We start from the raw sequence: 16,305 nt of genomic DNA, 5'->3' as shown, positions 1-16,305 counted from the left end.
AGGGTTCCACGGGGGTTCCCAGAAAAATGGGGAACAGTTTAATTTTACTTTTAATTCACTCAAGGTTAGCACAATGAGAGATCTTCTCACTTAGATAATATAATAATTTAGACAGTTATGTAATTATGTTTTTAACAACTAAAATCTTCTCAGATGGTATTCATTTGTACAATACCTTATGAAACCGGGATCCGCAGTCTAATGCGTATCTCTTTGGGGGTCCTTCACATGAAAAGGTTTGCGGAACCCCTGAATTAGTGCAGCCAAGGAAATATTACATTATGTATGCAGCGTTTATGGAAAAAAAAACAGTTCCGGAAACGTCATGTCTGACGTCAAATGTGAGGAAGTAGAACTTCAACTCAAGAGCCGCTGAACTGAACAGCGGTGAAAGTCTGTGAACTCCTCACTTGTCGTCTGAGTATAATCTAAGTTAGGCAGCGTTCTAGCTGGAAACGTGAGCCATCGGTTCATGGCATGTTTATCGAGCCGTGCATCGTTGAATGCGTTGTGAATATAGTTTGCAGCATCTGCTAACCGCAGCTAGGTTAGCTTGCTAACCGGCAGGCTGTCGCTAACGTCAGCGAGCTAGGTATCAAAAAGTGACTGAATTTTTTGCTCTGATTCGGTGGCCCATCGGCGTGAATGCTTTCTAGACTTTTAAGAGCGCTGACTGTCGAAATCAGACAGGCAACGACCAACTCAGGAATTAAACAACTAAGATAACGTTAGCTAACGTAACGTTTGGACCTAACGGGTAGTTTAATATTCCAGCTCGGTCAGGCATTACGCTAGGAGCTTCTACAGCATCAAGGAGCCGAACATATAGGTGCTACTGAACCGAGACGGGAAATGGCCAGTGAGCCCACGGCAGTCTTCATCTGCGAGGCTAACCGAGAAAACACCTCCGGACAGGTGTCGGGCCGCTCCTGCCGCCACCAGTCCGAGTCGGAACCCGACCTTGGCCCGACCCCCAAGAGCTTAGCCCGGCTGTGCAGCAGGGACGAGGAGGAGCGAGCCGCGGCTCTGGAGGAGCTGAGCCAGGCTGTCCTGGCCTGTTTGGGACTGGACCGGCCCGGTTCGGCACGACTGAGTAAACAAACACTTCTTCATCTGCTGCGACTGTCCCGGTCATGCCCGTTACAGGAGGTACGAGAGAGAGCTGCCGAGCTGCTGCGGACCGCACAGGTACCGTCCACAGCCCTTTCCCCTCCATAATGTCTGAAGACGAGTTGAGACATACAGGGTGACGAGAGAGGAAAATATGGTATTCGACTAATACTACAGAAAATAGGGAGATTTAACTCCTTTATCTGAATGACCTCATCATACTTTACAGGATCATTACCCTTGCCTTTTATTAGGCAATTCTAAGATCAGACGAATGATTAATGCATATAAATGATTAGTTTCCAGCTGAATAGCCACATTTTATCGGATGATTACATTTTCTATCAGATTGCTGGATGATTTCATCAGACATTGATCCGTATGAGGTGATGCAAGAGTCTCTGGCGATGTGCACAAACAAGCCAGCTGGACACGCCCCCTCTCGGTGCCCTGAAAAACACACCAGACACACCCCCAGTTCATTTCAATAGCCCGCTGTAGCTTCCAGAAACAGAAGTGGGGCTGCGTATGTGCCGCATATGACGCACATTTGTCTTCTCCGTCGAAATTAGGAAGGTGCGATTTAACAGTCTGCTGAGGATTTTGTAAAGATGTCGGTAAGTTGTATGCGTGGTTCCAGTTTTTATGGGCTCCACGTTATGAAACGGGTCTCTCCAGTTACAGTCGCTACAGTGTAACTAGGTCTATCGTTGGTCAAGTTCAACAGGGGTAAAGCTGTCTGCAGTGTTTTTAAATGATCTAAACTGCTCTGGTTTCCTGTGCTTGTTTAAGGACTTTAGGGAAAACAACTTCAACTTACTGAAAAAAGCTGGAAACCTAAAAAACTTAAAAGAACAATTTTATGTGGTGTGATATGTTTTCCTTCTGTTAAAGACATTTGACAGGATATGTATATCTTTTGACCTTCCATTTCCTTTCCCCTATCACTAGGAACGAGGAGTTGAAGTACCTCGGGCTCTGGCTTCGGGTCCAAGTGCCTTCATTCCTGCGAAAGAGGTCTGTGTGTTTTTTTTGAGTACATTTTGTCTACAGATGATATAGGTGTTTGGTGGGTCATTATGAGAAGTATGAGCTGTCATAATACATTAAATTTGTTGTCCAAATGCAAAGGAAATGCTTGTTAAAGCACCTTCTATATACATTTTCTTTTAAAATGTTATAGTGTGAGAAATGCACGGATTCGTCATATTGTTTCCCAATAGAAACTCTCCTTGGGGTTTGTCACAGTGTCTATAAAGTTGGTCACCAGTTCTTTGTAATTTCCAGAAAATCTTTCTTGATAAAACCACAGATAAAAGACATAGCTCTCTTGTTGCGTAGTCTATGGAGTTGATCAGAGTGTGGCACACACCTTGCCTCCATATCCAATCCCAACATTTTACCTGGCTTACATCATGCTAAATAATCATATCAGTGTGCTACCTATATGTCTGTGCCAGCTGCTGCCATGAAAATCACTCAGAATTTGTAAAAGTAATTTAAATAGATTTACCTGTTTAGGTTACTAGCTATTGTCTTCTTTTTTTATATGTTGGACCAAAATGACAAGAATCTTGGTCCAACATATTATAAAAGGAAGGATGGTGTGCAGTCATTTAGGTCCTAATACACTGATGTATTCCACTACTTCTATAACGATTTTATGGCTGTATAGAGTAACTACTAACTCGTACTAGTAACTATTCTGTTGCAAGACTGCAGTGTGTATTGCTTCATGTCATCAAGAGAAGCAATCCCAAAGCTCTGTTGCCAAAGAGTGAAAAAGTTGATTCAGGTCTGACTCATCCCTCCACTGGAGAAAATGTATAATTTCTGAGACTCTCTGCCTCACAAGGCTACTGGTTTCTTCTTTTCAAGTTCAAGTGTGTTTATTTATATAGCCCTTTATCACAAGTATGTCTCAAAGGACTGTACAGAGAAGGAGCCCAACTAGATCTAACTGATCAACAATAAGCCATAGGACAGACAGATATAGGACAAACACCAGGAAGAGCAAAACACACAAAAACAGGTTATAGCAAGACATAACAGCCTATTCTATACCTATTCTACCTAGCCTAACCTACCCAGGACCACCAGCCTTAGACCCTCAATGCATACAAGGAAAAATGCCCATGAAAAAAACCTTGTTAGGAAAAAAATGGAAGAAACCTTTGGTGCGTCATGTCACTGAGGGATTCTCCACTGGGACGGCTGAGAATTAAAAGAGAATTTTCCACTGTCAAGTGAATCCAGGCCAAACTGTTCAAGATTATAGGAACAATGTAAATTTTGTTTGGTGGACATAAGTCTGAAAATGTTTTTTTGCCCCGGGCATCCTCTTCTAGATGTTGAAAGAAGGACCTGACCAGGAAATCCTGATGGAAGCTTTCCTTTCATTGGGCCGTCTGGACCACATCACCATGGTGATGGCGCTGCACCCTGCCTACCTCAGCTGCTTCCTGAGGACCCAGCATGCTTTGTTGGAGCTGGACGGCCCCCTGCCCCGCCCCTGGAGACATTACATTGTTATCATGGTGAGAAAACATGAGGATTGTTTTATGTAATGATTATCATCCAGTGACATCTTTGAGAACTTTTGGTCAAATCCAGCTGGAGACTATATGAACTTTTTTTTGGCTGAACAGTGTGCTTGCAACTTAAATCATTCTGTAAAGGCCAACTGTCTAAGCTGTTTGTCAGACATTACTTGCTGACTTAATTATAATAACCTACTCTTCCATCGTGTCTGTGTGGATATGTTATCTTGATGTTTTTCTTTTATTTCTACCCTCGGCATCATTTTGTCACCATTTTTTCATTGACTTCAGCATCTGTTTTTCTACTGTGTTGCATTGAAACACTCAAAACATCAGAGTAAAAGCAGTTGAAATATCAGTAATCATACAGTCATGGAAAACCTGGAAAAATCATGAAATTGGACAATTGTGTTCCCCAGGCCTAGAAAAGCTATAGAAAATGAGGCATATCCAAAAAGTTTCTGAAATGTCATTGAAACTTTTCACTTTTATCGTCAAGTTTGGCTGCTGGTAGATCTAATTACCTCTGAATGATTTAGACTGTATAAAGGACTAAATCAACACATTTTCAGCCTATAGAGGTCCCAAATGCTAGTTGTAGAAGCTAAAATTGTCTATTAAACAAAAATGTAATGATTTGAAAATGAACACTGAAAAAATTGGTCATGGGAAGTGTGTTAATATTATTCATGGAATATTGATTAGCAAAAATTTGTAGGGAGATGACAGACACAGGTTAAAAATATAGAGAAACAGTGAAAAATAGCGTTGGCAGGTAATTTGGCATTCAGTTTTATCTAGCTACTGTACTGTATCCAGCCACTAGCAGGTCTGCCAAAGACTGCGGTCATGTAAACATTTAATTACTGCCATCCCTCACCAAGACAGTACCTTGGCCTCCCCTTTACTTCAGAGTGGCCATTCATTTGACTCAAAATGGTATACTACTGCAGAAACTTAGTCATCATGATTTAACCTCTGAGCCTTTCATATCTAGCACGGACAAGGCTGATGTGTTTTGTCGTTTTATAAATGGTTCAGTGAACAAGCCAATGGAATTATTAATGTTTTTAAATGGATAGAGGAGTGCTTTAGTTTTCCTCCATCAACCGGGACTGTGCCTGATGTCTTGGTGTCCCACAGGCTGCAGCTCGCCACCAGTGCTCCTACCTGGTGCAGCAGCACAGTGCGGGCTTCCTGGAGGCCGGGGGCGAGGAGAGCTGGCTGGGCGGCCTGGAGCTCGCCCCCACCAAGCTCCACAGCCTGCAGACACTCAACAAGTTGCTGGCACACAGACCCTGGCTCATCACACAGCAGCACATCCAGGTCAGACACTACACACAATCTCTCTCCCTCTCTCTCTACATATGATTGTAATAATAATACGAGATGTGATTGATTCCTGATTTAGATTTGTTAGTAAAGAGTGGTGTCAAGGAAAGGAACAAGTGCTTTTCCTACGTTTTACAATTGCAGCTGGAAAATGACTCATGGTATTTTAAATTCAATCTGTAGAATTTAGCTCAAATTTAACATTTATAAGAGATATCAAGCTGATGAATGTTTTCGCATACAGAATGCAGGTACAATTATTTGGTGGTAGTACCTACACCTGTCCCTCTACCCCTGTAGGAACTGGTGTGTCCCGGAGCGGAGTCCCGCTGGTCGTTGGCTGAGCTGATTCATGCGGTGGTCCTGATGGCACACGCTCACTCGCTGTCCTCTTTCGTGTGGGGGTGTGGCTTGCACCCTGAACCTGACCATACTGAAGGCTACGCCTTCCACCCTCCTTCACCCAATCACCTTCCTCGTAGCCCTCATAGCCCCGCCCACGAGGATGGCAGGCAAGAGGTGAGTCTATGGGTCATTTTTTATCACAGATGTAATAAGCCTATACTTAAATTGCAGCAACATTTGTAACACTAGTGCTCCTGAATACAGCCCAAGTAATAATGTTAACAGCTGTGTTCGCTCCAATGCTGTTTCACCAATCACACCAGTTAGTAAGAATGGAAGAAGTGGCTTATTTCACTGCTAGCTTGCCATTAAAGAACAGAGCACCAAGGCCACATCCACACTAATATGTTTTTGTTTTAAAACGGCGCCGGAATAGTGTGGACGCTAGGCGTAAACATAGCAAAAGTTATGCGTTTTAAAACGAAAATGTATTAGTGTGGATGTGGCCCATGTCAGAGCAGTTCCATAACTCCCCCTCTCTCTTTTCCTCCCCAGCTGGTTGATGGAGTGATGGAGGTGGAGGTGTTGATGAAGAGGATGGTGGAGCTGCAGCAGCAGGAGGAGGAGTGCACCCAGGAAGAGATGCTCACTCGCTTTGAGAGGGAGAGGAGCGAGAGCATACCCACAGGTGTATATTTATATACATATATACATATTCATCTATCCATCAGTCATTTACATGGTTCATGTTTGTTTACTCAATATTCCTGTTTGGTTGTGTGTCTAGCGGTGGTGCGGGGAGCGCCGCCTGACCTGGTGTTGCGTCTGGTGGAGGATCAAGAGTTCAGTTATGAGGACTTTGCCCCCAGAGGAGAGCAGGCGCCACCTACCATGAGAGCCCAGGTAGTCTGACGCTTTTCTCTGTGTGTGTGTGTGTGTGTGCCAGTGCTGTTTGTGTGTGCACCAGATCAGTTGTAATAACATGATTATCTTTCACAGATAAAATATGGCATGTGTTCACACTGTGTGCGCACCCATTCATAGCTCTGTTTCCAGTGTAGAGTGCCTATTTTTCCTGTGTGTTTAGCCTGATACAGTAGTGGGTGTTAATGTCAGTATCTAATTTGTGCAGGACTATTCGTGGGAAGACCACGGCTTCTCTCTGGTCAACAGACTGCTGCCGGACATGGGCCAGCTCCTCGACGAGAAGTTCCAGGTACCTTTCACCCCTCTGTCCCATCACCTTTCACCTAATACATGTACAGCAATAAGCCGATAAAAAGCAGTAAAAGACTGATGTGTGGATAACACGACCGGTCCATCTGCTCCTGTGATAATGTGAGTGATATACAATGTTGTTTTGCTAAAAGAAAGATAAGTTTGATTGAGCATGTTGGTAATGAGATTAAATCTCCTCACTTTGCAGGTTGTGTGTGGCTTGACATACCACAGAATGGCCATGCATGAAGGTGTGGACACCCACACACTGAGAAAAGCCCTGTGGAACTACATCCACTGCCTCTACGGGATACGGTCAGTGTCACACACATTACCGACCACCCGTGTTACCGACCACGTGTTGCTAAGAAACCTCTGCTGTGTCACTAACCTTTGTGTCATTGTCCGCGTGCAGCTACGACGATTACGACTACGGAGGCGTGAACGTGTTGTTGGAGCGCTCTCTGAAGGTGTTTGTCAAAACCATGGCCTGCCACCCCGAGCAGACCACCGCACGCGTTTACCACACCTTCTGGAGACACTTCAGACACTCTGAGAAGGTATGGACTTGCCCAAACACACACCTGACGTAGCGTAATTTCACTTTTTGCTTCCTTCATAAATGTCATTATTGTCATGGTGGCATTAGGGGAGGGACTTTAAAGCAGCATTCCACTTAGTTTTAACATGAGGGTTATTCAGCACTTGACCGCCATGAAAACCAGAATATGAACTGCTCACCAAGTTCAGATGCAGCTGGGATAAGTTTGTAGCTTTCAGATTTTTACTTCCCATTCATTTGAATGAGGCCACGAAAATAGCCTGAAAACTTACTTTTAACATATTCAACAACAGATCTCGCTACTGTGATTTTCAGTTGACTCTGAGTCCAACGTTTTAGAACAGAATTTCGCCAAATAGCATTTTTATTGATAGAAGAGAACATAGCGGAGGAATCCCATTTAGGAGAGATAGTTCCTGTTTGGGAGACCAGGTGTACTTTTATTTTTATATACAAATTTTTGTGTAAACCAAGAACAGAAATGCAAAGTGACGACGGACCCAGGACTGCTTTGTTGTCTTAAAAGCGAGATATGTTGTTGAACCTGTTCACAAGTTTTCAGGATATTTTCGTGGCCTCATTCAAACGCTACAAACTCGTCCAGCTGGATCTGATCTTGCTGAGTAGTTTATATTCTGGTTTTCATGGCGGTCAAGTGCTGAATAACCCGCATTTTCAAACTAGGTGGAATATTGCTTTAATATGATAACCTAGAAACCTTATGGTAACAACATGGCTCTTTTTTTTTTGCAGGTTCACGCCAACCTGATTGTCATGGAAGCCCGACTGCAGGCTGCACTCCTCTACACTTTACGAGCCATCACACACTACATGAGATGACACGCTCACTCACACAGACACACACACACACACAACATTTTTGCTGATTCTGAGCCAGCTGTTCTGTACCGCAGCATAATGCATAACACAACATGGATAGACACACATGCACACACACACACACACACACACACACACTACAGTGAATGTCTATGAATATCTTCTATGTCAATGTTGTTTATTGATGCTGCTTTGTAAATGTGTGTGATTTTCTGATATTTAAAAAAACTACTTGTTACACTTTTGCACTGAACATAGTTCGCTTCAAGTGTTGAGCTGAACGCCTTGCACACACTGCAGTCACACACGTAGGCATATCTGGGGCTGCATGCCAGGTACGCAGGTGGAATTAGGCCTGGCGTGACCTATTCATCATTCGAGTGTTTTTTTTTCCCTCACAGTATTTTGGTTGTTATTGAATATCAGTACAAGTTGTATTACCTCGCGCGCTGGCTCTGTAGCGGAGTTTCACCGTTTGGCTACTTCAGCACACAGGGGGTCTGACATAAAGGAAAAAAATAACTTGTATTTTTCTATACAATAAAAAGCTACTTTGTTATCAAAATCAAGACAATGTGTTGTGTCTTTGCCTGAAAATGCATTCTGCTTGATAAGATTTTGTTATGGCATTACCGCTTCACTAAGCATCGTGTGCTGGACACGAACACACAACCCAATGATACACTACTTGAAGATTTAATTCATTTTTATATCCTAGTTTCAAGGTGAATCTAGTCTAGTATAAACCAAACTCTGAGACCGAGACCCACGCCCAAACTGCTTGATGAATAGCAGGAGTTACATTAAAAACACCACAAGATGGAGACAAAGACTACAAGGACTTTGATAAGGACCACACTCCTGTTCATGTTTTTTTTGAGTCAAGTCACTCTTCAAGGTGACTTGAAGGAGTTATCGATGAAAATGATCTGGCTGTGATCCATAGATGGTATGGCAGAATCACTTTTCACAGGCCAGTGATTTCAGGATAAGGAAAAAAAAAAGAATGAATTACTGTTTCAGAAGAAAGCACCGAGTACTAATCATTGTCTCGTCCTTTAAGCTTTTCTCGATACACTTCTGATTTGTCTTGCTGTGCAATTGGTGCGCGGTTATCACACCATTCAAAACTCTTCCTGTAGTTCTCACCAGAGAGCCACTTCGCACCCTTGCACACACAGAGCACACTCTATATGTGTTGCTTAGACTGCATTACCCCCAGTTGCTGCCATCCCACGAGTTTCAAGGTGTTTAGTGTTCATTAGCCAGCGGATGGCGGTCAGCTAAACCGACTGTCGACCGCTCACACTTCGTGTACAGTCTTATATTTCCCACTATATGCTGAGGTAAGTGCTAATTTGTGTAGTCTACTAGCTACTCCTACATATACAAGAACTTCCATCCAATTGTCATTTTATACTTTGGCCTACTTTATACTTGTAGCCTATTCAATGTTTTGCTTACGCTTTTTGAATTATGAAAGTGAATAGAAGTCAAATTTCATGCTTAAAACTCCGTTCCAATTTCATATGGCTATGTGTGTCCTTTGGGAGATGTGCGGGTGTTTTCCATTTTTATACTCTTTATACATTTTAAGATGTATGTTTAACTTTTATTCTTTATATCTTCCCCATATTAATGGCGTAGAGTGAATAGTCGAGACATCAGCACTTAAAGAAAGATTAATTGACTTTTGTAGTTATTATTAACACTACACACACATTTTCATTAGGCCTAAATATACTTTTCTTTCCTAGTTCTGTTTTCTCTCTACGTCGCTTGTCCGTTGCGTGATGGCTATCATAACTAGTAGAAAGGGCAGTCACACGCGCGTTCCACCGGGGTGGACCTCAGTGCGCGCGGTTTCAATTTCCAAGCCTTCTGGACGCAACGCGCGCTCACATCTTCTCCCTCTCTCAGCGCAGCAGCGCCCGGCTGTCTCCGTGCGCTCCGCGAGCCACCGGACACCCACTCCCACACACCTCTGTCCCGTGCGCCTGATTTCTTCCAGCGGCCCGGTCCTACGGTCCCCTGGGATTACGACACGTTTTCTATACGGTATGTCTGTTTCATTTTGGCATATTGTGTCTGTAAATGGAATATTAATGACTATAGGATGAATGTTTTGTTAAAATATGATTGTCTTGAGAAGGACTGCCTGTGGCTGAGCAATGATCACTGGGCATGTCTGTTATGAAAGATGATAAATAATACATGGAAAAGTAGTTTGCCTATTTAGGAGCCTATTATATGAATTTTACTTGTTTTTCATTCTTTCATATGGGTGGGGGAAGTAGCCAACCTCTGTAGTGTTAAAAGGAGGAGGACTGCTGCGTTGTGTGCCTCACTTCTTCTAATAGACTCTTAACTGTGGCTGTGTAGGTAAGATGAGACTGAAACGTTACCCAACAAAGCTATATGACTATTATCAGCATCCCACCACCACTTAGGTCCCATTATATGCATGCTGGTCACTTTGAATTGAACAGTCGAAACTGTGTTGATTTCAGTGTTTGTGAATATTGGGTAACTTTGGAGTACACACTGTTAAAGAAAGGGAAGTTTGGGTAGTTGCATATGAGAGCATCATCAAGTGCGGCCACCAATACTTCCACTCTTCTGCCTGACTCTGGCTGATATTTAGAAATCAAATAGCCGATATTGCATTATCGAAAGAGTGGAAATAACCAGAGGAAAGTCCTCAGTGGTCACGTGTCCATGAAAAGCTTTTCTCTTCCCACCAAAGACCCACATAGGGCGAGCTGAGGCCTACTCTCACTTCAATAGTGATTTGTTAAATTGATTGGTTAGTAGTGAGAGCCCAGTTTGGTTTGACCTGACCGTAACCTCACAGCATCTGGACTTGTGGCAAAAGCCTGCTGCCTGGCCTATAGGACCAACTGGACACCTGTCCCTAAGTTACTGCACATTGGACAAAATTTGTGATTGCTAAATTATCCACACTGTCTTTAATTTAAAAACCACATGTCTATCAGACTATGTATAATTCCATTCACAAGCAAGCATATTCCACTGGCAAATGATTTATTTAGCAAACTGTGTACAGGAAACCACCTTAAGGAAAAGGCAGGGCCAGAGAGATGTGTCCTCAACATGTCCGTCTTCCTGCAGGTCTGGCATGGCTGGATAGGTCTAAGTTAAGAGCTTAGTCCTTCGTCATACTGTCTTGATGAGTCTAAGTTGGATGCTGTCATGATGGCCCACAGCTAACACAAATCTTTGTTTCACGAGTGATTTGAAGGGAAGGGGCTGTGTGTCTGGGTGGGGGAGTCGTCGTGGAATTCTGCGGGACGGAGAGAGACAGAAATGCGATCAGGCTATCCAAGGCCGGACTTCATCACTTCCTGTTTCTTTACAAGGTCACTTCCTGTCTTTAGCCTCGGGGCTGGGCAGGAAGGAAGGGGGCGTGGCTATATATATATATTTTTTTTTTTAGATGGGGGGGGGCAGTTGACGCTGCTTTCCCACTGCACAGCTGAGCGCTGTGCCTGCTCGCCCAAGATGCTGCGCAGTAACCTGTAGCCCACTGTTAGCACCCTCAAACACCCTTGGGTGACTCAATCATTCATACCAGGGGCTCCAAACGTTTTCAGTCCAGGACATAAATGGAGGAAATGTAGCCTCTTGCTGTGGGACCCATCAGAAACAGCCCCTTGAACCATTTTGACCCCCAACCCATAGCTTAGTGAAATTAGGTGAGGGGTTCGGGGGGGTCAAAGGTTACAGTCTAAATCTGTTTCTTAACTCACTTCATGTAATAGTCCAATCCTCTGTATCTGGAGAAGGATGTGATGACATCATTTGGAAACAGGACGTCCCGATGGCCGAGACACCTTACTTTTCCACTGCCCCCCCCCTCTCCTTTCTGTCTGAGTGTGTGTGTGTGTGTGTGTGTGTGTGTGTTATGTGCGTAAGGGTTCAGTGACAGCTTGCTTCCCATTGTCCTATCACTCCTGCTCCACTCACACTCTGCATCCTGTGGGGCTTCCTGCTAACGAAGGGAGAGAATCAGAGAGAGAGAGAGAGAGAGAGAGAGAACAAGGCAAGAAAGAAAGGTAAAGAGGTAAAGAGTGCTGGAGAAACCATGGAGGCGACTGAGGAGTGGAGAAACTCTCAACTTGACAGAGAACTGTAGATGTAAAAGTACAGAAAGTGTGTGTTTGTGTGTGTGTGTGTGTGTGTGTCGCACTGTGTTCCTGCTATGAATTCCCTGCTGGGAGCAGCTTATCTGCAGCCCACTGGGCAGGAAAGGGTGTGTCACTTGGATTTGGATGTTTGTAAGTGTGGTGATGGAGGGTGATGTTATTGTGATTTTATGTGCGGGACAGAGTGTGTGCTGATGCTTTGTAGGTCAGAATTTTTGTGCCTGCCTGTATTGTTTAGAGCGGACAAATGTAGCGTACATACAGTTTTCATCAAGATGTTGTCCTGAAGCAGTCTGGTCTTTAAAAACTGGCTGGAATATCTTGTCTGTTTGACAAGTTTGACAAGTATCTTCACTAGATATCAAGTCCTTCCTTGTGCGTGTGCTCTATGAGGGCCTAGCTGAGGGCAGGCCGATCACAAATCTATACCGCAGATCTTTGCAGCAGAGGAAGCAGCTTTTGTTTCACACAGTATTAAAATAACTTCTCTATATACATTTACCAGCCAACAGTCAGTAGTCAGTCAGTTAACTGAAGTTTAGTGTTAGAACAGCTGTAATAGTAGAAATAGAGTAGCAGAGTCAGAATGATTAGAAAGTCACAAAGTCATTTTTTTTTGTCATACTCTTACGAAATCTGGCTGAGCCTGGCAGAAGAGGAAAGAGACAAGTTTTAATGAAGCTACTTCAAGTTGAGAAATTGTGACATTGCCATTTTGTTAATCATTAGACCACATTAACAGAACAATGCAAATAGACTAGGCGAAAGGCAACATGTTTGGATGCGACATAATCAATAAGGCCACCAGTGATACATACAGGACTGACAGGCCTGTTTAATACAATGTTGTAGTTGGTCTGTTCAGTTTAGGATGTACACAAGAATGTTACTGTAGCCTGCAGTACCTTAGATACTTGATTGTTTTAACCTTTTTTAAAACATAATTCCTATCGCAACTGATTTTCTTCGTCCTTCCAAAATGTCAGACAGTTATGTTAGCTGGTTTCTGTAAGTGTGTGTGTGTGTGTGTGTGTGTGTGACAGGGAGAGAGAGAGAGAGAGAGAGAGAGTGCGAGAGAGAGATAGAGTGTGTTTTGAATATCTCTGGTTTTATTCATTGGTTTCGAGAGCCAAAGAGAGGGGAACTCAACACTGTTGTTAAATTTACTCTGGTATGATTAGTCCCCATTTAGCCTCTTGTCATACACACACACAGCTAAAAGCGATGACACCTCTGTGCCTGTATGGGTGGCAGGGTGTAGTAACAGGGCAGTTGCTGCTGGGATGCTATGCCACCCAGACAAGTTAGAGGAATAGAGGAAGGTCTATGGTTCTGCTTAATACTACACAGGCTTGTACTACATTATCATATGCATCATAGCTAGATACAGTACTGTGAAAAAGTCTTAGGCACCCCAGATTTTTTATATAAATTTTGTCTTAGATGTTTATTTGTTTTCTGTATTAGTGTGTCAGCAGACTGCTCTTTATAGTAATTTTTTATTTTAAACTTTTTATTTCATTATTTTTGAAAGCATCTTTGTTTTACCGATTTTTTTTTACATGTTCCTAAGACTTTTGCGCAGTACTGTACATATACACTTTATACTTATACTGGCGTATTCAGTGGTGGAAGAAGTATTAAGGTCTTTGACTTAAGTAAAAGTAGCAATACCACAGTGTAAAAATACTTTGTTACAAGTAAAAGTCCTGTATTCAAAATCTTACTTAAGTCAAAGTACAAAAGTATTAGCATCAAAATATACTTAAAGTAGCAAAATTAAAAGTAGTCATTCTGCAGAATGGCCCATATATATCATGTTATTGGACTATAATTATTGATGCATTAATGTGTTCATCACTTTAATGTTGCAGCTGGTAATGGTGGAGCTAATTTGAATTACTTTATATACTTCTGGGTAGCATAACCTATACGAATATATTGTAATTTATTAGTTGATTTATAATTTGTATTAATAATCTAAATCTGCAAAGTAACTAGTAACTAAAACTGTCAAATAAATGTAGTGGAGTAAAAAGTACAATATTTCCCTCTGAAATGTAGTGGAGTAGAAGTATAAAGTAGCATGAAAGTACCTCTAAATTGTACTTAAGTACAGTACTTGAGTAAATGCACTTAGTTACATTCCACCACTAGGCATATTTGACATATGCTGAACTATACACCCATATAGTTATATACTCTTCTGCATTTGTGTATTCTCTTTTTTTAGCCTTCCTATTTTAATTGTATTACTCTTATGTACTATGTGTACTGTTGTACTGTACTTATGTGTCCTACCTGCTATACGCAGCAGTTTCCCCCAATAATCAATCAATAAAGTACCATCCTATACTGTCCTACTATTACTATGAAGGTGAGAAACTCGGCTGACTCCCCCCACCCCTTTTCCCTCCTTGAACCCAGGTAGGCTACTATGACAGGTGTGCGTGTGTGTGTGTGTGTGTGTGTCTGTGCCTGTGTCTGTGTGTTTGCTTCTGCACATGCACATGTTTGTGTCAGTACTGAATGTGTGCATTTGCATCTTTGGGCCCCGTCTGCATGCTTGCTTGCTCAAGCTTTTGTCCAGTGGGCCATGTATTGTGTGTTTGTGTGACTACTGGGTTGGAACGTGTTTTGATTTCATGAGGGTTTATTTTTTGTGTGAACACAGTTACAGTTCAGCTGAATTGTTAGGAGCTGTTATGAATGATATCAGAGCTTCAGCCTGCATAGAGGAAGAAAGAAGGGAGAGAGAGAGAGAGAGTGAGAGAGAGAGAGAGAGGGAGAGAGGGAATATGGTCAACAGGAACCCAGTGGAGAACAATGACTAGAGGGCCGCCCTACAAACAGTCCCCAGAGTTGTGTTTGTGTGTGTGTGTGTGTGTCTGAATGCATATCCCTGTTATTGTGCAGATCCTGTCTCTGGTCATCTGCCAGCCTTAGAAAAGCTGAGAAAGAAGAGACGAGAGAAGGGGAAGAAGAAAGATAAAGATGAAAGGCAAGAGGCCTCCTTTACACCCTCTGTCACTTCTGCTTTCCTCTCGTTTATCGGACAGAGAGAGAGAGAGAGAAGGCAGTGGATCTGCTCCAATGAAAGCTAGGGTGAAAAGAGGGAATGTAAAAGGTTATTGTTGGAGCATGTAGGCAGGGAGGAGGGAGAGCGTGAGGAGAGAAAAACAGCTATGGAGAGGAAGGTGTGTGTGTGTGTGGTGGGGGCTTTGTGGCACTGCAGCTGCTTTGTGTGTGTGTGAGTGTGTGTGTGTGTGTGTGTGTGTGTGGATGGACTCTGTCCTCAGTTTCCAGGAAAAGGGGGGAGCCATCAGAGGGGTGGACAGGAAACTCTAACAGGGCTAACTTCCTGTAGCTCTCCTGATGGCGGAGCAGATAGTGAGTGTGTGTGTGTGTGTGTGTGTGTGTGTGTGTGTGTGTGTGTGTGTGTGTGTGTGTGTGTGTGTGCGAGCGCTTGTGTGCGTGTGACATTTTTGCATATTTTGCTCTGAGCGAGCAGTAAGCAACGGACTGTTTTGGATTTAGCCCATAATAGCTATTGTTACTTTTGGTTTTTGAGGAATCTGGGGGAATTTGGGGTGTTGATGGAAGGATTTTCACCGGGGGCGTCGAACGTTTGTCTGAAATCCACGGACGGCGTTCCTTCCATCTGAATGCTCAGAATGAAAGTGAAGTGCGTTTGTGTTTCTTGTACCTCGCTGCCTCAACCTGTATTGTTCTTCCTGAGTGTGACTTCCCTCACATTCCGCAGTAGGTGGGGGGTGGCCGGTTCGAATCCCCGGGCCTGCTGGGAAATTGCGGGCGGGGAAAGTGAATGAGCGGCTCCCCACCCCTCCCTCAGTAACTGCTTGTTGAGGCGCCCATGAGCAAGGCACCGAACCCCCAGCTGCTCCAATAGAGCTGCTCCAGTAGACTGCGGTTGCACTGGGAAGCTCCCAGGTGTGAGGGTGCAGCAGGGCGTTACCTGGAAAAGTCAAATTTCACTGGAAATATATAGGTTTCAATGAGTCTCTCTCTCTCTTTCTCTCCATCTCTCTCTCTCTCCTCTCTCTCCCCTCTCTCCTCTCTCTCTCTCTTGCTCTCTCTCTCCCTCACACACGTGCACACACACACACACACACTGATAACACTCACCATGGGTCAGGTGGCCTTTGAGTCAGAAAACCTCACGCTGTAGAGT

The 16,305-nt window shown here is 43.4% G+C and overlaps 2 protein-coding genes across 4 annotated transcripts in view; both read left to right on the top strand.

The window, feature by feature from the left end:
* The first annotated feature begins 381 nt into the window (after nucleotides 1-381).
* Nucleotides 382-8,506, top strand: sesn2 (sestrin 2). The gene is made up of 11 exons (XM_071540745.1): nucleotides 382-1,188; nucleotides 2,062-2,127; nucleotides 3,459-3,647; nucleotides 4,794-4,976; nucleotides 5,283-5,501; nucleotides 5,883-6,015; nucleotides 6,115-6,230; nucleotides 6,460-6,543; nucleotides 6,754-6,860; nucleotides 6,961-7,105; nucleotides 7,861-8,506. Exons 1-11 carry the CDS (start codon nucleotides 853-855, stop codon nucleotides 7,945-7,947), a joined length of 1,665 nt encoding a protein of 554 aa, XP_071396846.1. The 5' UTR covers nucleotides 382-852; the 3' UTR covers nucleotides 7,948-8,506.
* A 678-nt stretch (nucleotides 8,507-9,184) lies between these two features.
* yrk (Yes-related kinase) overlaps nucleotides 9,185-16,305 on the top strand; it is a 17,534-nt gene continuing 10,413 nt past the window's right edge. For all 3 annotated transcript variants that reach the window (XM_071540769.1, XM_071540768.1, XM_071540770.1), the window contains exons 1-2: nucleotides 9,185-9,293; nucleotides 9,868-10,005. The gene's annotated coding sequence lies outside the window, so the exon portion shown is untranslated. The remainder of the gene's footprint in view (nucleotides 9,294-9,867; nucleotides 10,006-16,305) is intronic.

This window comes from Centroberyx affinis, unplaced genomic scaffold, assembly GCF_046629955.1.
Source record: "Centroberyx affinis isolate AG114_WGS23_722 - 3 ecotype Tasmania unplaced genomic scaffold, CSIRO-AGI_Caff_v1 ptg003711l_1, whole genome shotgun sequence".
Taxonomy (NCBI): domain Eukaryota; kingdom Metazoa; phylum Chordata; class Actinopteri; order Beryciformes; family Berycidae; genus Centroberyx; species Centroberyx affinis.
The sequence above is the reverse complement of the archived record's forward strand: the minus strand, read 5'-3'. Positions and strand labels throughout refer to the sequence as shown.

Coding starts and splice junctions, on each gene's coding strand:
- sesn2 (XM_071540745.1), top strand. CDS start 853: ATGGCCAGTGAGCCCACGGCAGTCTTCATCTGCGAGGCTAACCGAGAA. Junction 6,016..6,114: donor GAGCGAGAGCATACCCACAG/GTGTATATTTAT, acceptor TTGTGTGTCTAG/CGGTGGTGCGGGGAGCGCCG. Junction 6,544..6,753: donor TCCTCGACGAGAAGTTCCAG/GTACCTTTCACC, acceptor CTCACTTTGCAG/GTTGTGTGTGGCTTGACATA.